We start from the raw sequence: 21,394 nt of genomic DNA, 5'->3' as shown, positions 1-21,394 counted from the left end.
TTACAATGCTTGAGGACTTGGGTATTTATAGCAAACCAAATGAATAAACTAAGATTATTTATTACCACACAAAACACATTAATTGCACCTAATTTATTTTTATTCAACCATACCTAACATTGCCTAACTTTCCTTGCCTAACTTTGACATTGATTTTCAACAAATCAAATGTGCATTATAAACCTAAAGGCTTGGTAAGCAATCCAGAAAGAAAGGGCAAGAGCACAAAAACTAGAAGAAACTCTGCTTTACCAACTAAATTTTACCAATGTATATACAGAGTACATCACCTTAGGTAAGTACCTCTCTCCACATCCTCTGTGTTGTGAATTTTATCATACCATACATCAGCAAGTTACAAAGTCTTTTTTCAAGGTGCTTCTGAACTCTGATTATCCCTTCTCAACATGTTAACACTTTTCCGCTTGAAACAAGAGAAATCGAATGCAAAGTCATATTGTCCCATCGCCTTTCCTTGGGATCATAACTTCCTTACCTCTGACTGTACTCTCAATTCCACAAAGCATGTTGCAGTTGCATTTGCATTTGCTACCAATACAGTACACACGACCTACTGCAGCTTCAAATTAGCCAGTAGGGGAAAATGTCAGATCCATAGCTACTCCTTCACATTCTGGCATATTTCTAACCTCATTAAGAATCCTTGTGAGCTGTGTTGTCAATTCCCTGTGAATATAATCAGAACGCTCCTTTGTAACTGATGATTCTGTTAACAGGGTATCAGTAAGGCATTGATAATCTTGAAACCATTCCTCATCACTAGTCCGAGCAATGTGGTCATCATAATAATCAAGCGAGCCTTCTTTCCGCCATCTATTTAAACAGTATTTGTCAGGAAGCTGAAAGTAGTTCTTGACCACATACACACGTAGAGAATGTCTGCATAACAATCCTGAAGATTCAAACTCTTTACAGGAACAGTGTACCTGTTCCTCTTCTGGTATCCATATCACAAGACGCTCTCCCTCAATCTTCTTAAAATGCTGCACAAGATATGACCCATTGGCCATTTCAGATACAGCATATTGCATGGCGAGCACCAGTTCATGCTGGAAAGCATTGAAGGCAAAAGGTGTCAAAATACTCCTTGCGTGCTCTTCAATAGGAATGCTTGTTTTAATATGCATATACTGCATCTCTCGATGTGACTGATTTTGAAAATTGGCAGAAATACCAACCTGCAAGGTGTTCAAGCATAAGAAACCATACCAATTAAAGAATTGTAGGCATATATCAAGCATAAAAGTTATTAACCAATATACCTGCTCGAAAAAGCTACGCAAACATGTTTGTGCACTGAAAATTCCTTTGAAAAATGCATCTACAGACTTTGAATATATTGTCGTTGCCATACAAGCAAGAAAGTAACCCTTAATATAGGATTGAGCCCAGGATTCCCGGAATGAATAAAGTAAAGCAATATGTTTATCAGTAGTAAGCCCAAACATTGAAATCATTTGATTCCACTGAAGCTCAAAATCCTCTGAACTCTCCAGCCGATATAACTCATCAAACTCAGATTTAAATTCTATACAGCGTGGTCCAGGTAAAACAGAGAACCAGCTAGATATCTTGGGAAGAATATCCCAAATGGAAATGACATGCTTAGTGCCCGGTAATTCACTTCTTATTGCATCTCTAAGCTCAGGATCGAGATCAGTTAGAATTGTTTGTGGGAATCTCCCTCTCATGAAACGAACAAAAGTCTGTATGAAAGAAGTAAAAATCATTGTAAGTGGACAGATACAAAGACACAGCTAATCTAAAATCGGTAAAGTGGGTGTATTCGATAGCAAACCTGTAAAGCCCACGAGAAGGAACGACGTGTTTCATCTTGCAAAAGAACGCAAGCAAAGAAAATGGTCCTTCCATGGTTGTCAATGCCAAGCCATGCTCCAAAAAGCACGCCATATGTGATTGACTGATATGAAGTGTCAAAATAAACTGCATCACCAAACATAGTGTATGCATGGACTGAATCACCGTATGACCATGCAATGTGTTCAACCTTATCATTCTCGTCAACTGTAAAATCATAAACAAAATCTTCGTCCGCTTCTTTTGTCCCTTTGCATGCCTCAAGAAGTTCCAATGTATCGTTCTCCCGTTTTTCAGTGAGCAAAGCATCATTTTCTTGGACAACTTTCTTACGGTTTTGAACAAAATTTCTAACGTCCCTCTCTAAAAAGGGTAACTGTCCACCTTGAATCCCCTTTTCCAACTCCAACACCTTCACTATGTGGTGTATGGGGAACCCAGCTTTAGAAAGTAATAGTATCCGCTCTTGATCAGCCTCATGAATTTTACGATAAGCAGGAAGCAGTCGCACTTGGTCATCTTCCAAAAGTTCATGGTTATGGACATTACTGAATTGCACAACAAACCATTGAGAAACTCCATCAACGACCTCCTTGGACAAATACATTTTTGCATCGCATCCACAGCGGACTGACTTCCTATCCCTGTGGTGTTCCCCTGTAGGCTTCTTCTTCATGGGTGCAAACCCGGAACGATAACAAACAAAGTCACGCTTATAAATACCCAATTGTGGGCTAAGTCGAGAGCGCTCTTTCCTAATTGAGAAACCGTTTTTCCTAGCGAAATTGCCATAATACTCAAACGCATCATCGTCACTCTTAAACACCATTCCAACATAGGGGGAAACCATAGCTTCCGATGTTGTACTATCATTCTTAACCAATTGGGATGCTATGGATGATGCCTCTTCAGAGTCTCCCTCATATGTCACATAGCATTTCCAATCCCCACAGGGGCATTGCTGCCGCCTAATCCATATGTTTTTCAATGGGATAGAAGTCATTAATTACACTTCAAAATCAACACCCAGTCTCCTACTCCAAGACTCAACCTTTAGCTACTCTAAAAATCCTTTGAGTGACCCAGAAAGCTAGCTCGCATCGCAGTATAACCACAAACCCTTTAACAAAATAAAAAATTGAAAGAAATCAGAAATGGGCTCTTCTAATTGTTAGGATATACACTCTAACAACATATGCAACCAAATGGTACAGACACGGAAAAGGGGTTTAACACAACAGATTGGAGAAAGAAAATCAGACCCAGAAAACTAAAAAGGTAACAATTTTGAGAAATATATCGAATGGAATAAAAGAGCAAGGACGGAAGGGGATGATGAAGAATCACGTACCCAGTGAAAGAATGACTACGAGAGAGGGAGGCTTTGCCAAAAGCCTTGTTCCGTCTTCAGCTTCCTCCACACAGCTGAGTGTCCCTGTTCCTTTCTCCTTTTTTCCAGCTGCTATGACAGAGCATTTCACAAGTAATGAGAGCAAATTAAATGGGTCGGGCCTCTTGACTAGTCTGAACTGGATCCGATGTCTTACCCAGCCCTTGTATTATCTAATGACTGTTTCCGTAAAAATGACAAAGGTACGTATCAAACAATACCCTCGTACCTTTGTAAGACGAAATTAAGCGCTTGAAAGAGAATAGTTGAAACAACCTTCACACATATACTTTTGGCGTGATGAGATGTGGACAAGTACAAGTCAATCATGCGACGCGTCCAAGTGGATTTGAAATGCCACTAAGTCGCTTAGCGGTCTAAATCCACCCAGTTGGAAGCACCAGAGTGACTCTTGGTTGCTTCTTTACCACTGTGTAACTACGAAATAGAAAATATTAGTAAAGTTTCTTGCATTTTTTCTTTGCTTGGTAATTAGTAATGATATGTTGAGCATGCATTTATTTTCTCAGTTTCTTCTCTCTGCCGGGTATCCAATCGGTCCGCGTTTCTTTGATTGAGGCAAATATTGGATTAAGATCTTGAGGCTTCTGAGATACTTTTAATCCTCTTTTTCTTTCTGCTCAGTGTCATTTAGGTAAGGTAGCAAGAAATTGAATTTTTATTTTTATGTCTTTAGATACAGAAAGTCATTCGATTTTTACAACCAGGAGAGTTTAATTGAATTTTTATTTTTATGTCTTTAGTAATGATGTGTTTCAATTCATATTAAAGAATTTGGTTTGGGAAATATTATGTCGTTTTGATTCTGTATACCGCAGGTCGTTGCTAAACCAGATGAACTTTTATATAATGCTTTAAATCTGATGGCTAGTGATTTTAGCGATGATGTTAAACAAACCTTACTTTCTGAAAAGAAAGATAATTCTCAACACAATAATGAAACGAATGTCGTCCAGAGAAGAAGAAATCGCCTATACAGCATTAGCACTACTCCATGTCCATCATTCAAGAAACAAAACCAAGTGGAATCTCAATATCCTGCAGATTGTGATCCAGTCTATGTAAAATCACAATTCAGTCTAAGGCAAGTAATCTTGTTGTTGATTGCATACATTGGTGGAGGCACATTTTGCTTTTTCCTGATGAGGCATCAAATAAAGGGTAAGAAAACGAATGCAATTCTGGACTCCATGTACTTGTGTGTAGTCACAATGAGCACTGTTGGCTACGGGGACCTTGTGCCAAATAGCATATTGGCAAAGCTAGTTGCTTGCGTTTATGTGTTCACCGGCATGGCCCTTGTTGGCATAATTCTTGGCAAGGCAGCAGATTACCTTGTAGAGAAACAGGAAATCCTTTTGGTTAGAGCCATACATTTTCGAGAAAAAGTTGGGCCACCGGAGCTTCTTACGGAGGTTGAGACCAAAAAAGTTAAATTCAAATGTATTACTGTCGGAATCCTTCTTTTGATTCTTATTATAGTAGGAACTGTCTTCTTATGTCTAGTTGAGAATCTGGAAGTTACGGATGCTTTCTATTGCGTTTGTTCCACTATTACTACACTAGGCTATGGGGACGAGAGCTTCTCAACGGGAGCTGGTCGTATTTTCGCTGTTTTTTGGATACTGAGCAGCACCATTTGTTTGGCACAGTTCTTTCTCTACCTTGCTGAACTATGCACTGAAAGAAGGCAAAGATCACTTGTGAAGTGGGCTCTTACGCGGAGATTAACACCCTCGGATCTTGAGGAAGCAGATCTTGATCATGATAAAGTCGTTAGGTATGAAATAATTTACAATCCTCATGCATGTTTTATCTTATTATTTGTAAACAATTAAGATATATCAATTCTCATGTGGCTAGCTTGTTGGATTCATCTATGTACCAGTGCGGCAGAGTTTATCGTATATAAGCTAAAGGAGATGGGGAAGATCAACCAGGAAGATATTGCACTGCTGATGGAAACGTTCAAGAAACTTGACATTGATCATTCAGGAACTTTGACGACATCTGATTTAATATCAATATCATCTCAACCAACAACTTAAAAGTGTAAGTTGATATGCCTAGCACTGACATGAACTATGACGACTCTAAAATTCACATGGCGTATAGAGCCTTACTTTCTTTCTTTAATTATTTCTGTGTAGTTAAACCTTCTCCTCTCTAAATTATACTTTTGGAAAAAGCTAGGGTTTCATAATAACGCATCCGAGCTACGTACAACATTAAACATTATGAGGGAAAAGTAAATATCAACGGAAAATACCAAAAGCTTTTCTCATACCACGTACTAAAATCAAAGTCAAGGGAAGAGTTGGACACACATCCTCCTTCCTACCCCTCCACCTTATCCTCTGAATCAATAAATAAAGATTGTGTAACTTAACTTCGTAGGACCGGAAACTTTGACTCGGTTTAACAGAAAAATCTAATGAAATAAAAAGATATACAAACAAACAAAGTCAAAGTTACCATGTCTCTATTCAAGTTTGTTTGCTCACACAACTAACCATAAGTAGAAGCCTAGTATTAGATAAATTCCGCAGCACGCATGTTACCATGTCTATATAATTCAAGCATTGAATTCACTAGTGCATGCATACAAATTCAATAGTTGAAGGCACTTTCTTCTTCAGATGTTGCATCACATGATTTCTTGCTATTAGTTCCTCTTTGACGTCTATCACTCCCCTATCCCTTTTACTAAGATGTGTTCGACTCGCATATAAAGCTTTTTCCTCTCCTTGTTGCTTTGCCTCTCGTTCCATTTTGGAAACCTAATAGATCAATAGGCCACCCCAAAAGAAAATTAATTACAGGGTAATAGTGTTCTCTCTATAATTTCATGATTCCATTAAGTAATTAAATTTACTTTACTGAAAGCACTATCAACAAATATAATAATGACAACAGAATCAAGTTTACTTATACATAGCTGTGAATATTTTCCCTGCTGTGTAATGATGCATTGATGGGGCATTTTAATTGAACAAGCTGTTCTTAATTTGACTCTCTATTGATAAGTTTCTTAATTTTCTTTTTCCGTCTTTTGGCTGCTGAACTCATACAATTTGTCCAGTTCGCCCCTTTCGATTTAGCTAGGATTTTTGTAACTTGACAACGCTGTGGTTTTGGAGGAGATAGTTGCCTTTATTGATATTCTTCATTTCTTTGTTATCTCTAGAATTCCAGGAGGGAGCTCGTAAAATGAGGAGGCCCATTGCCACGCAAATTTATTTAGAAACTTGAACTACTATTGAACACAATTGCACGTACTGTAATCTGTAGACTTGAATTTTTCGCTTGGATTGTAAATTTCTTTTGGATGACTTGATTTGATTATGAGAAAAGAGCAGGAGGATAAGATTTGGAAGAATTTTAGAATTGATTATTCTTGAGATTGGTAGATTGTTTAATTTGCTTTATTGATCTTTGGAACTTAAAAGGAAACACGAATAAAAAATGATCTCTCGACTGGCTGCGGTTCACCATTAATAACTTGAATCTATCTCTATTTAATCAGCCGTGCAATCAATAGATGTGGAGGGTTTTCATGCAAAGCGGAGTGAGAATACCAGAATAATGAGTAAGTCACAAATTTCATGCATTCACTAGTTATGTTGCTGCATGCTACATTTGATGAATATAAATAATGAGTAAGTCACAAATTTCAGCAGCCTCATATTTCAATCGCGTATGCAACAAATAAGTATTAACCCAACTGCCTTGGACTATTACTCCTGAATATATACATTTTAATTGCATTGAAATTAGATTTATTATCAGAAATAGAAATATTATAAACAGCTTGAAACTAATTTGTGTAGTCTGTCTGGTCAGCAACATAATCTATGATTCCTTGACCTTGTGCTTCACCGTGTGATTCTGTAGACAGCTGTGAAACACCACCAAAGGCGATTACTGCCACCAAAAATATTGTTGTGGAGGCAAAGAGAGGCCAAAAGTAACCCAAAATGGTTAGAATCCTAGGGGCTGCATACAACATTAAAGAAAATATTAGCGAAACAAAGATTGCTATGACAAAATGATATCGGTATTGCAGAAGTTGTGGCGAGATATCCATTGCGGCCGGCCTTGGCTTGCTTTCTCAATAACAATCACAACTTTCAACTCTAGAGAGAGAGAGAGAGAGAGAGAGAGAGAGAGAGAGAGAGAGAGATTAGGGTTATAACTCAGGTTCTTGTCGAAGAATTAGAAGCATGTGGTTATATCTCTCAAACTTTGCTTCGTCCTTGAGTCTTTCCCAGAATATTATCCTCAACTGAGTTCATAATTCTCATTGTTTCTTTTGTTCCAGGATTTGCCCCCCTCCACTTGATTAATCGACATCATCTACCTATATGAAAATGGGATGTGAAAATCTGGTGGAAGGGCACATTAGTCATTAGGCACAACGATTATTTTGACATGGATGCTTTGTCCATTTATTTGATTTGTAGGTTACTTTTCGCATGGAGTGATGATTAGTAACAAGGAAAGGAATGGCATCTTTGTTTTTCTCCTTTGTGGTTACGCCCTTCATGAAAGATTATTGTTATATATGGGCTGGCTAAGTTGATTCCCTTTTTATTATAAGAAAAAAAATTAATGAAACATATATTATAACTTGAAGGCCTAAGGGGTTTCTGCAATTACACGTCATACGATTTATTAGTATTTCAAAATTTATGTTAGATGATTAAACAAAACACAACCTTAATTTGTAATCACAAGCTAATCTCAAATGAACTGGCGATAAACTAAATATTTACAAACTCGACCTTTGCATAAACTAAATATTTACAAACTTGACCTTTGCATAAACTAAATATTTACAAACTCGACCTTTGCAAAAGGTTGTACAGTTTTTTAATTGTTATATTTGCTGCCTGTGCCTGATTCATTTCTAAGTATTTGTTGACTGGTTGGAAATGACCATACATGCCTCACATGTAGTCGTATATGTTTGTTTCATCGCCACATTTGAATTTGAACCTCCTAAACCTAAATCCTCCTTCAACTTTCCATTTCCTGTTCAACCACTTCCACTTCCTCACCGACAGCGACAAACTCATTCCCTATCCCTCTATGGAGGAAGACTCTCCTCCCGCCCTTTCCGCTCAACTCCTTGATGCCTTTGCTCTGGAATATTTGCTCAGGAAACTTCCAAGTAATTTGACAAATGATGAAGCACGCCTGAAAGAGTGGGGAGAACATTAAGTGGAATCTCACTACTAGAAATTTGGCTATAAGCCACCCTTTTCATTTAGTGGCTATTGTCAAGTGTTGCCACTTACATTGGTGGCAAACCTCTATGCCCACCAAGCACCCACTAAACTAGAGAGTGTGGTCTATGTAGAGGACTCTATTGTAACAATGACTACCAATATTTCATTGGTGCCTTTCCTGCAGTGCCACCCTTATTCACATCGGTGGCAAAATTGCAAAATAATAATGCCCTGTGCGGGCACCCAGATTTGAATAGGAATATTTCCTTTTCTTTTTTTTTTTTTTTTTTTTTTTTTTTTTGGTGAGGAAACAAATTGTAAGATCTTTGATATAAGAATATACTACAAATTTGCATAACTGATCTTTAATACAATTTTGAACAAATGTTGGGACTCAAACTTTGAAAAGTGTTTGAACACTCTGTTTCCAAAGAGCTTAATCATGTCATGCCAATCTCTCTTTGGCGATCAAACCATTGTCTCTCCAGGTGGGATGTTTGAGCTAGGTTTCTTCGAACCAGGTCAGCTTTCAAACTACTATATAGGTATATGGTACTCCAAGCAAGTAGTATCTGAAAGGACTGTTGTTTGGGCAACAAATAGGGAAATACCAGTCAAAGGCAGCAGTAGCAAGAGCAGATGATGATGATGATGCTGCGATGGGAGTTCAAACTAAACAGCGAAAAATTAGAGAGAATTGAAGCAAAGAAATACTCAAAAAATTACATTCACATATCCCAAAACAACATAAAAAATAAAATAAAAAGGAACAGAAATCTGGAAGAAGATGAAAAAATCGATGCAAAACTCTGCTGCACTAAATAAAATCAAAGGCAAGTCCTGATCGCCAAATTTCGATCACAAAGAGCTGATCGCTAGAAAGAAATACAAAAACACATTGTTACTGAAGTTTTACTTGCAGCTCATTAGCATAGGACCATGCAGATGGCTCTAGATTTTTACACAAATCTGGAGGGCACCAAGACTACCAACCATATGCTTAAAGGAACTTTAATTTGTTTGCATAACTACCTGCTAACCAAATCTTGAGCATATTGATAAACCAGAAATTTAAACACGTAAGCGGCCAAATTGCAAGCACGAGACTAATTCCATACCTCAAACCAAAGGCAACGTGCTGTCTAGCAGTCCAAACCTTGATCCTTGATAAATTGAACTTCCTTCTTTGATCTAGCAATCCAAAAATAGATAAATTAGGCAGCATGTCATATCAATATAACACACCTATACATACACACACATACCAAAACAGCCTACATTCAGATTTGCATCATATCCTTGTTTCTAACTCTCTGGGGAATTTTCACAAACACCCAATAGGCAAGATTTGCTTCAATATAAAAGAAATCTGATTTAGTCAGTGATCTCAATTGCATGTATATCTGAACGACCATGCTTGTTAGTCAGTCATGTTATAGGATGTATTTAACACTTACCAAGCGATTCTAAAACAACATCCTACATACATATTATGTTGTCAAACTATGAATCAAGACAAAACTTTCCTACTTTGGTAATGTAATCTCCTAGTCTAGTTACGATTTGGTTCCTGTATTTTGATTTGAAAACAATTTTGGTCCCTTAGAAGTTGCCAATGGCTCCCGAATTGTAACTGGAAAAAAACTCAACACAGCTATGAAAAATTAAAACTCGAGGCACCAAAGCGTGAAAAAAAAAAAAGAAACCAAAATAGTTAAATTTACCCTTTTATATCATACATACCATTAAAATTTTGTTTAGAGATAAAAATGGAAGTCATAGTAGAGAATCCAACTTGACCAAAGAAAGTGGATTTCCTCACTTTCTAGTGCTAATATATTTACCGTGCTTGAGACTACAAAAGCTTTATAAAAGCAGTCGCTTCTTTTTTAATTTGTCCATCAAAAATATTGCAACTGCAGATCCTGGGAATTTTAAAAAAAAATTCCAAGCAAGAGATAAAATGTGATAGTTGTGGTTAAGGAGAAAATCACCCTGTTCACCTTAATTTTTTTAGAAGAACCCTCTTCACCTTAGTTTCACCCACAACCTTCCAAGGCTTCCATTCTTCTCGGCCCAGGTTGGAAACAACCTTGATTCACCTTCCTTGTCCCCAATCTTCAACATGCATACAGAAAATGGAATTAAAATTTGAAATCTAGAATTGATCCCAAAAAAATCACTTACACTAGGGAACACCCATGAGGAGAGGATCATTTTTACTTCTTGGTTGAGGTCCAATTCAGGCAGACTTCGCCGGAAATTGGTCGGAATACCTATGGTCACCGTTTCTTAGATCTGAAATTGAGAAAATTCGGCTACAAATTGGAGAAACTAACTTGAGGGTTGGAAAGAGGAAGGGAAGAGGATTCTGAAGGTATAGTTTGACGCTTGTTGGTGACCGGAGGACAGAGCCACTGCTGCATGAAAGAGAAGAGTATACGGGAGGGAGGAGAGAGAGAATGAAAGGGGAAGCGAGCGGAGGGAATGAAGGGGAGGAGTTGGACTTTTGTGAAGGGGAGAGAGGTTTAATGGTTTTTTTTATTTGTTTTATTGGTGTTCAATAAATTGTATTGGTGCCCAGTTAATCACAAATGCACAAAAAAGTATTTTTAAGAAATAAAGTTAGTTAATAGACACCAATATTGGTGGCTGATTTTTTTAGGCCACTGATATCAGTGGCATCTCAGTATAAAGCCACCAAATAATAGTAAAAGTAGCAACTTTATATCTATGGCCACCAATTGCAAAAGGTGGGCAAAAAATGGTGTGTAATGAGCATAATTCTAGTAGTGTCTGTTGGACTGGTGCCTTATGATCGAGATGTAACGATGGACATGATATGGTACTAATATTTCACTCGGATGTTACTTTATACTATAATTATGTTATTAAGCTGCCTGTCCAAAAACTTCATATCTCATGCATCAATCACAAAGTTTTAGCAGAGAGGCAACATGAGGCCTCTAGTCTAGTATTGGTCCTACACTAACACTTAGGGTGCGTTTGTTTCATCGGACTATCTCGGACTGGACTAGCTTCATGGACTAAACTGGACTGGCTTGGACTAGACTAAGCTGGACTAACATAGTGAAGCGTTTGGTGCAGTGTCGGACTAAGTCGCATACTATAATTTTTTGACAATTTTTATTTCACTTGAAAATTAAACAAAAATTAATAATAAAAGGGGTGAAGTCTGGAGATGAATGGAACTAAGGACATTTTCTTTCCTTTCCTTCCTATATCCTTCATCGTTTATCTCTTCCCCATCATTTTCTCTTTGTCAAATCCTGTATCAATCTCTTAATTTTCTTCATCAATTAAGAAAATTTGTATTGGGGTATTGGAATCCAAATTACCTCGCTGTCAAAATGCAGAGCCTTTATACAATCAAGATCTGGTTTGCATACTAGAAGCTTTTCACAATCAACATCCAAATCTTCCATCCCTCTCCTTTGCACTTGAAATCCATGAGAATATCTGGAAGATGGGGTGAGTTTGTGGTTTGGAGGTCTCCGCCCTCCGATTTTCAAAATCCCCAAATCAAATAAAAAAATATCAGCCCTCTCAATTCCAAGACCCAACACTCCCGAGAACTACTCCAATTTTCAAAAAGCCAACTTCCCGATTCCAAGCACCACCAATGACATGGCCACGATGACAGCGATGCAAAAAAAGAAGCGGACCCTTGAACTGGAACTGGATGTCCGCCTCGTTTCCGTAGTCCCGCTTAATACCAAGCGAAAGCAAGGGACTGGCTAACGAGGTTTAGCGAAGGGCGGAGTGCCTCGTAGTCGGGGCGAGTCCCACTTATTCTAGTCCAGAACCTTACCAAACATAGGATTATAGTCTTATTTAAGCTAGTCCAAGCTAGTCCCTCCTAAGGAGGTGCAACAAACGCCCCCTTAAGTTCTTAACTTGTATTGCACGTGCACACACACTAATTATGTAATATGCGTTGTCCTAGTTTTTTGTTTTTGAAAAATTATTACCAGAGCAATTCGCTATTTGAAAGTTTCACAAGTTCACAACATAAGTCATTTTCGCCAATGTCTTGTTTTTAAACATCCATTTTCATCAATTAAAAAGTTAATAAAAAATAGTGGGAGCCCAACACCCGCACCCGACTTGTTCATACTTTCGGCCCTTGTTTGTTTATGACTTATGAGCTCACCCAAAATTTGGATCTGTAATAGCACTTTAGCCTGACCCTTAGCCGAGGTAATCCACATTTTATTTTACAAAGCGATATTTTGATTTACGGAAAATTAGACTCAAACTTAATTGTAAAAGATAAGGCACATTACTTTAATCAACTGACTTAACTCACAGCAATAAGGCTAATCAACCTTGAGACTCTCTACATATACCATGCCAAATTGTATAAAATTGATTAATTTCAATCCTCTAGTATATTGTGAACCTATCTACCTACTCCAAGTCTACAAACCAATAAAGGAAAGGAACACACAACAACATAGTGAGTTAGAATTCAATTGAAAAATGATTCGCATAAAACAAAACTCCACACAAAATCATATGCTAATCAACAACCCTTTAGACTGTTTTGGTTGTATTAAGGATTTACTCATTTGGCATTGGTGCTTCTCCATTTTTTTAAAAGGGTGTTTTTAGGTGAAATCTTCCCTTTGTTGCCTGATCAAAAAAATTATGGAAATGTCCAAGGTTGCCATATGGGCAGACGAGCCTAATTTATTTAAGTAAGCGATTCAAATACGAACTTAAGAGCAGGCGCATTGTCCTGATTAACTGATTATAATCCACATTTACCAACTTAATCATAATTTTTTAAGCAAAGATGCGAGGGAGACTTTCTGTAGGAATAGGAATTTGTTTGTTCGTTCAAGCCAATTTAGTTGGTCCCTTTCAGCTCATGCCATCATCATGGTCATCACAACTACCTCATTTTCTTGGCCTATATTCAAGGCGTTTATCATTTATTTGCAAGGAAAGATTATGAGTGTAAAATTGTTGGCAAGGTTTAAGCAAGTTTTAGCGCTTAAGCAATTAAATTACACCAAAACAAGAGCTTTCCATCTTGTAGCTAGATCATGACAATCCCTAATTATTTTCCTTACTTGTTATCATTTGCAAACGACTTCAGAGGACCATTGTAAAATGAGGTTTTAACATGTTTTCTTTTCGTTGCATAGTTTAGGGTACCTATTTTATATCACCGCTTAATCTAATTAATCTAATGGATGGGTCGCACACTTTAATCGATTTATTGATCAATCGGTCAATGTCTTGTTATTGGTTGTTGATCTTTCAACATAATAAAAGAGAAAAAAACCGCTTCAACAGATGAAGGTTGCACCAAATGGCACCAACAGATGCACTAATCACTCTTTAATTAACAATATGGTGTATGTCAATCCTTGAACGGTCCAAACGTAATTATAATCATAGATTAGGTGGTGGAAAATATAAATGCAACACTTGGATTAAAATATAATTATACATGAGGAATTCACAGCTGCAAAGAGTCACCATCAATCACAAATCACAACGGTTGGAAATCAAATTTAAGAGATAAACCTCAAAATTAATAGTATGTACATGTTTAAAAAGTAACCGTTACTGTCAAAATTAGGAGGGAAGAATAACAGCCGGTTTGGCCGGGCTAAGATTTGTGATTCTAACTTGAATGTCCAAAAGTTGGTTCCCAGCAAGGGAAGTCCATATCTCATCATCCCACTCTTTACGCTCAATTCCTTAAAACTCACACATCATCTACTCATTAAAAACCACATTCAATCCCCCACATTGAATAATATCCATCGCTAATTAAGCTAAGCTTTGGAGATTACAGCTCTTTCTTTCTTTCTTTCTTTCTTTGTCTATCTATTTCTAAACTGCCTAGCAAAACATAAGCCGATCGGAAATCGGAATGGCGGGTTATGATGAAGAACAACTTGGAGTTGGAGGAGTTGGAGGAGATGAGCTGTCCCTTGTCCATCCAGACCCTGTTGTGTTAGAGCTCAATCGGATGCACAACCTACTCAAAGGTCCCTCTCTCCTCCTCCCGCTTTCGCACTTTTTCCAGACTATTTTTGCTTCTTCTGTGAACTGAACTGGTTTTTCATATATGATATTGAATGCTATTTACGGAGTTGAGTTTCAATAGGAGGAGCATAGGGTTTTATAAGAAAGCTATATTTACCTAGTAATAAAGACATGTTGACTTCTAAATTCCGGGTGCTGAAAAATGACTTGAGCTTATTGTTTTCTATTTATTCTTTATCTTTATGTACATATATAGTCCCCTAAACTTTTCTTCATATTCCTCGAATGAACATTGTTTTCAAAAGTTGATCCACTGGTCTAGTTATATATAGTCCTGTAAACTTTTCTTTATATTCCTCGAATGAACAATGTTTTCAAAAGGTGATCCACTGGTCTAGTTATATATGCGATACCTTACAAGGACTATGAATACAAAGAACAATTGTTAGCCTCAAAGACTCTGGTGTCAAAAGATTTGATGGTTCTGTAGTTAGGTGTTCTGCAGTTGCCAATTCAATCTCTTGGTATATGATATGCTTTTTCCTTCTACTAAAAGTTAACAAAAAAAAGTCTTCAAAATACAAATTTAATACGAGTTTGTTAAATTCAACTTGCAGAAAAGAGTCGGGAGTTGGGGATTGCTCATGGTGAGATCAAGGCTCTCAGAGCTACTGAAGTTCAAAAGGATAAGGCTGTAGAAGAGGTACTGAAAGTGAAAGAAATATGTACAGACATGTCAAGTCACTGAAAACGCACAAACACATTGAACTTACTCATTAGAAAACGACTGAATCCTTTTTTCTTTTTCGTTATTACATTTTCCAGCTCAGAAATGAAGTACAGAAATTGGACGAAAAACACCGAGTCACAGAAAGTCTTCTCCAGCACAAGGTGTGTTTGATTACTGAGATTTTCGAATTTCGGGTATCCTTATGTCTGATGAACTTTTGTCAGTAATCACCCTACTATGTCATGTCCAAAACCAAATATGATAAAATGCAGAATCTTGAAATCAAGAAACTAATAGATGAGAAGAGAGATGCATTGGCTGCACAATATGCTGCTGAATCAACTCTTAGAAGGGTACATGCAAATCGAAGGGACGATGAATCTCTTCCTCTCGAGTCTTTCATTGCTCCTCTAGAAGCTGAAATCAAAATTTACAAGAATCAGGTAGAAACTCAGGAGAATTATTCCCTAAACTAACCCCATTTGATTGCTCACACCGAAAGGATTTATCCTCCCCTTTTCACCTTTTCAGATTGCGGCACTTCAGGAGGATAAGAAGGCGTTGGAACGCCTTACCAAGACAAAAGAGTCAGCTCTTCTTGAAGCAGAACGGATATTGCAAAGTGCACTAGAAAGGGCTCTAATAGTTGAAGAGGTTCAGAACCAAAACTTCGAATTGAGGAGACAGATTGAGATCTGCCAGGCATGACTTTGCATCAGATCCTATTTCATTTCTCGAAAATAATTAAGTACGAGTATTCAATCCAATCAATATACCATATGCAGGAGGAAAACAGAATCCTCGAAAAAACAAACCGCCAAAAGGTTTTAGAGGTTGAGAAGCTTAGTCAAACCATTCAGGAACTTGAGGAGGCCGTTTTAGCTGGTGGGGCTGCAGCCAATGCTATTCGTGACTACCAACGACAGGCAGAAGAATTACATGTACGTTTCATGGGTACATATGATTAATTTGAAGGGACATAAACAAAACATATTTACTTCCACGACAATTTTGGAATTTGGGAAATTAATCAAAGTACTAACCGTTGCCTCATGGAATTACACAGGAGGAGAAGAGAACTCTGGAGAGAGAGCTAGCAAGAATTAAAGTTTCAGCAAACCGGGTAGCAACTGTGATTGCTAATGAGTGGAAGGATGACAACGACAAAGTTATGCCCGTGAAACAGTGGCTGGAAGAGAGAAGACTAATGCAGGTATTTCCTGTTCAGGAAAGAAAAGAAAATGCCAAAAACTATAAAATAAAATATTTGAGGACAATTATTGCTTTGCATATGCAGGGAGAGATGCAACGGTTGAGAGACAAACTAGCTATATCGGACAGAACAGCGAAGGCAGAAGCACAACTCAAGGTGAAAATATAATCTTGGCAATCTTCTTGTTACTCCATCTAAATGCTTTGCCATTTATCCACCTGAATCTTTCATTCTTCAATTCTAATGTTACATCAGGAAAAAATGAAGTTGAGGTTAAAGACGCTCGAGGAAGGGTTAAAGCATGTTTCGAGCTTCTCCTGTAATCCTAATTTATTTTGTGGTTCCCCAAAACCTGAAAAATCTAGTAACTTCTTAGGATTTCTGACAAGCAACGGTGGTTCAGCAAAGAGATCGACATCACAGCCGCGGGGTTCCACTGTCAGTAGAAGCTCTCCACAGCGACAGCCACATTCAGACAACGAAACAGCTGGAGGGCTAAAAAGAGCGACCAGCTTTAGAAAAAAATATGGTTCTGGAGAAAATATGTTGAAGAAAAGCTTATGGGCATCTAGAAGTAAAGTTGTTGATAGCGGTGAAAAGGAGAACACAGAAATGAAGGAAAATACTAATACTGATACTGAAAACAACAATGATAAAACTGCTGCCGCAGACATTAAAGCTGCAGATGGTGGCAATGAGGATTCGCACAACAAGATAAGTACCAACCCTGAAAGTGAGGATATGGTCTCCGGGTTTCTCTACGATAGGCTTCAGAAGGAGGTCCTAAACTTAAGGAAGCATTGCGAAGCCAAGGAGAGCGATATGAATGCTAAAGATGAAGAAATAAAGGTGAAATTAACAACATATTCCCCCCATGCACCCCCTAATTTGTGTCTATTCCCACCATTCATGTACTGAGTGCATGTTACGACTGTTTTCTTAGATGCTGATGAAAAAGGTGGATGCGCTGACAAAAGCCATGGATGTAGAGTTCAAGAAAATGAAGAGAGAAGCAGTGGCTAGAGATAAAGAAACTGCAGCAGCCAAGTATATGGATGAAAACAAAAAGAGCAGAAATATAAACTCCTCTAAACGGTGCGTGACAAATTTGTAAGAGCCTCAATTGTATCCTTGTTTCCTCCTTTTCAGCTAATTTGATCGTGAATTTCTAATATTATGATGTTTAACAAATGCATCTTGAAATTTTTGTAGGGTCGCAAAAGCATCTTGAAAGAAAGCAGGGATTCACCAATGAAATAGCTACTTGAAATAATATTACGATCCTAAAAGGAGTGATGAGTTTGTTCATTTTAGGTTGGTGTTAATTGTGTTTACCTAGGCTTGATGAATTCTACATAAAGAAAATGCGAAAGTTCATTTTACATTAGAAGGCTTGGCTGCTCCTCAATATACTTTGTGATTGATTCACGAAACTTCAAGTTTATAATTAGAATTGTTCATATTATACATTGCTCTGTAAATGTCATCATTACAAGAAAATCAATTTAAAGTAAGATCTTTTTTTTTTGTAAGTAAGATTATTCAGTCAATGAACAGTAGCGAGTAGATAGACGTTTTGTAATTCTTTGACATGATCGATCCATATGTTTTTATACATTCCGGTTGTGACATCCCACATCGCTCAGGGGAGTGATCCTTATATGTATATTATCATCCCTACCTAGTACAAGGCCTTTTGGGAGCTCACTGGCTTCGGGTTCCATGGGAACTCCGAAGTTAAGCGAGTAGCGCGCGAGAGCATTCCCAGGATGGGTGACCTATCGGGAAGTTCTTGTGTGAGTTCCCAGAAACAAAACCGTGAGGGCGTGGTCGGGGCCCAAAGCGGACAATATCGTGCTACGGTGGTGGAGTGGGCCCAGGAAGTGATCCGTCCCCCGGGCCGAGATGTGACAATTTGGTATCAGAGCCTAACCCTGGCCGCGTGTGTGCCGACAAGGACATCGGACCCCTAAGGGGGGTGGATTGTGACATCCCACATCGCCCAGAGGAGTGATCCTTATATGTATATTCTCATCCCTACCTAGTACGAGGCCTTTTGGGAGCTCACTGGCTTCGGGTTCCATGGGAACTCCGAAGTTAAGCGAGTAGCGCGCGAGAGCATTCCCAAGATGGGTGACCCATCGGGAAGTTCTTGTGTGAGTTCCCAGAAACAAAACCGTGAGGGCGTGGTCGGGGCCCAAAGCGGACAATATCGTGCTACGGTGGTGGAGTGGGCCCGGGAAGTGATCCGCCCCCCGGGCCGGGATGTGACACCGATGACTAAACCATCTTATATTTTATTAACATTTTTTTTACGTAAAATGATCTTGAGGAGGAATTGTTGAGCCAAGTTAATTCCTTTACGTTATGAATCTATTGTGTACTATTGTTATATATCTATTAATGGACCAGACAACCATCGTGGCACTTATGTTATAAAACATTTTATATTTTGTCTTTATAAAACATTTTAAGGTTACTTTTGAGTTTCAGTGTAAAGTGGTATCGAAATGGAGTTTTATGGAACAAAATGACGGCTTTACGTTTCAAGGAGTAAAGTGGGATCAAAATCGAGTGCTCGCATCAAAACGTGATGGTAGTAGCATACTTGTCTCATTTAAGTTACTTTCACCTTAGGGTAGTAATATTCTTTGTAAAGGTTTCTCATGTAGTTTTTCTGTTTGTGGCCTGACAAAAAAAACACTCTCCATATTTCTAAGTTTATTTGAATTCGTGTATCATGAGATGGATACATAATCCTGATCAATTGGTATAAGAGCACTCCCACATTACCAAGGTAATAATTGCCCAGGCAATTAGGCAAAGATAATTATTGCCTTAGTAAATAGTAATTGTTCGAATGCTAGTGTCTTTCAGATCTCCTATAGAATAATAAACATTGTATTTTGTTGGTTTCTCAATTTCATCATCAGCATTTGTAGTTATAAACCTCAAACCAGATATTCTCTCCTTAAAGCCATTAGTAAACGACCAGAAATTGCTCAAGTCAGGTTACCAGTACTGTTCACTTTAACAAAAAATCACATTTTTACACTAAAAAGTCAATTATGATACTATTCACTTTACCCTTTATTTTGTCCTTATCGTTAAAACTTAAAGTTGTCAAGCCATTTTCATTAGTTTTTATTTTTTTATTTTATTTTATGTAAAACTTATCGTCTGAATCAGTAGTATAATAATTTTAACATGTCATGTTATTGATGGTTTAGGGTATATTCATGTTATTAAAAACAAGAGAATATGTTGCATGATACTTTATAAGATATGTTAAACTCTTATTCAACAATACTATCTCCGGGGCTAGGGGGAGATCCATCATTATTATTGTCATTTTAAACTATTGCATGGACTTTCCTTATCATTTGGATTACAAGGAGCCAAGGTTCGATTTCACTGACTTCTACAAGACTTCTCTTCATATAAAGCGGTAGACAAATGATGTAAGTTGAATGATATGCCCCCTCCAAGATATTGTTAAACTCTTGTTCCATAACTGCTCTCAACTTGATCAACAGGTCATCTGCATCTTCACACTACGTAATATCTCAATGGTTTATAACCTAGGGCTCATTGGTTTTGTGCATGAAATAGGATGACGCCTAACAATCTAGGGTTAAGCGTGGGTTCAGCTACAGTTCTACGTAGAAGTTAAAAGACAAGAAGCCAACCAATTTCATTATGTAATTATTCCAACTTCATATCAATTTCCTCACCCCCAAACTTTATTGCACAACATATATAATGTCATACTGATCGAGAGGATGGATATTGTTGGTAAGCGCACCAACTCATCTCACACTCGCTCATCTAGTGTAGCATCATTGGGGATTTACTCAACATCAATATGAGTGACCAAATCAATCAGACCATAACTAACTATTGGAACGGGTGCTCCTACTCGTCCCCGTTGTCATCATCATCGACATTATTGCTTTGTTTTCCTCTATTTCATCATCGGCATCTCCTTCCAAGTCATCATCATCGATTATCACGCCTTCATTTTCATCTTCATACTACGTAATATCCCAATGGTTTATAACCTAAGACCTGCTAGTTTTTGTGCATGAAATATGATGACATATACCAATCTAGGGTTAAGTGTGGGGTCGGCTACAATTATATGTAGAAGTTTAGAGACAAGAAACCAACCAATTTCATCCTACAATTCTTCCAACATCATATCAATTTCCTCATCCAAACCTTGTTGCACCATATATATAATGTCATACTGATTAGGATGGAGGATATTGATTGTAAGCATTATCGAACATTATTGCTTTATTTTCCTCTATTTCATCATCGGCATCTCCTTCCAAATCATCAAGAATTATCACTCTTTCATCATTACCAGCCTCATGCCAATGACTGGCTCTCGACGACATCTAGTACTTTGAAGTCTCCAGCCAAAAAATTCTCTCGATTGAAGACTTGGATGACTCATATTGTACCATATATTAAGCCTCAATATTTGGGTCTCATTACTTAGCCTATGATATCTATAAAAAGGGAAGGAAACCTTGTTTTTATAAAAAATGATCTTTCACCCTCACTTTAGGAGGATGTCAAACCCTAACATCTCTAGTAACAAGCCTCTATGTACATTGTAACTCTCATTTTATATGGTGAAAATCGGCTCTACAAACCAACAAGTTTCATCATGTAATTCTTCCAAGGTCATATCAATTTTCTCATCCAAACCTTGTTGCACAACATATATAATGTTATATTGATCGATAAGGTGGATATTGTAGGTAAGCAAGTGGTACACCAACTCATCTCACGCTCATTCATCTAGTGCAACATTATTGATGATTTGCTCAACATCAATCTGAGTGACAAAACCATTCAGACCGCACCAATTATTTGAAATGGTATGCCTACTCCTCCTCCATTGTCATCATCAGCTACATTATTGCATCTTC

The 21,394-nt window shown here is 37.7% G+C and overlaps 3 protein-coding genes and 1 long non-coding RNA gene across 6 annotated transcripts; 2 read left to right on the top strand and 2 right to left on the bottom strand.

Moving 5' to 3' along the window:
- Window positions 1–232: 232 nt before the first annotated feature.
- On the bottom strand, window positions 233–3,376 carry LOC137726846 (putative protein FAR1-RELATED SEQUENCE 10). Its single transcript, XM_068465803.2, has 4 exons — window positions 3,191–3,376; window positions 1,820–2,959; window positions 1,284–1,727; window positions 233–1,199 (listed from the first exon to the last, which is right to left on the bottom strand). Exons 2-4 carry the CDS (start codon window positions 2,840–2,842, stop codon window positions 588–590), a joined length of 2,079 nt encoding a protein of 692 aa, XP_068321904.1. The 5' UTR covers window positions 2,843–2,959; window positions 3,191–3,376; the 3' UTR covers window positions 233–587.
- A 246-nt stretch (window positions 3,377–3,622) lies between these two features.
- Window positions 3,623–6,629, top strand: LOC137724380 (two-pore potassium channel 1-like). Of its 2 annotated transcripts, XM_088693520.1 has the most exons (4): window positions 3,623–3,884; window positions 4,069–5,030; window positions 5,139–5,302; window positions 6,438–6,629. In XM_088693520.1, the coding sequence occupies exons 2-3, from the start codon at window positions 4,114–4,116 to the stop codon at window positions 5,296–5,298; spliced, it is 1,077 nt and encodes a 358-aa protein (XP_088549646.1). In that variant the 5' UTR covers window positions 3,623–3,884; window positions 4,069–4,113; the 3' UTR covers window positions 5,299–5,302; window positions 6,438–6,629. The 2 variants fall into 2 exon arrangements, with proteins under 2 accessions (XP_088549646.1, XP_088549645.1); XM_088693519.1 differs by lacking the exons at window positions 3,623–3,884; window positions 6,438–6,629 and having other exon boundaries at window positions 4,054–5,030; window positions 5,139–5,322.
- A 2,124-nt stretch (window positions 6,630–8,753) lies between these two features.
- LOC137724217 (uncharacterized) lies at window positions 8,754–10,661 on the bottom strand. Its single transcript, XR_011067294.2, has 3 exons — window positions 10,485–10,661; window positions 9,600–9,672; window positions 8,754–9,153 (listed from the first exon to the last, which is right to left on the bottom strand). It is a non-coding gene; the product is annotated as an uncharacterized LOC137724217 (long non-coding RNA).
- Window positions 10,662–14,094: 3,433 nt separating this feature from the next.
- MAP70-5 (microtubule-associated proteins 70-5) lies at window positions 14,095–17,983 on the top strand. 2 transcript variants are annotated; one of them, XM_068465806.2, is made up of 11 exons: window positions 14,095–14,510; window positions 15,126–15,211; window positions 15,334–15,399; window positions 15,511–15,681; window positions 15,770–15,940; window positions 16,024–16,179; window positions 16,305–16,451; window positions 16,536–16,607; window positions 16,707–17,300; window positions 17,395–17,561; window positions 17,664–17,983. In XM_068465806.2, the coding sequence occupies exons 1-11, from the start codon at window positions 14,393–14,395 to the stop codon at window positions 17,680–17,682; spliced, it is 1,767 nt and encodes a 588-aa protein (XP_068321907.2). In that variant the 5' UTR covers window positions 14,095–14,392; the 3' UTR covers window positions 17,683–17,983. The 2 variants fall into 2 exon arrangements, with proteins under 2 accessions (XP_068321907.2, XP_088549644.1); XM_088693518.1 differs by having other exon boundaries at window positions 14,137–14,510; window positions 17,395–17,546.
- Window positions 17,984–21,394: the final 3,411 nt, after the last annotated feature.

This window comes from Pyrus communis, chromosome 5, assembly GCF_041283825.1.
Source record: "Pyrus communis isolate YQ-2024b chromosome 5, ASM4128382v1, whole genome shotgun sequence".
NCBI lineage: Eukaryota > Viridiplantae > Streptophyta > Magnoliopsida > Rosales > Rosaceae > Pyrus > Pyrus communis.
Note: the sequence above shows the minus strand (reverse complement) of the source record. Positions and strands in the feature narration are given on the sequence as shown.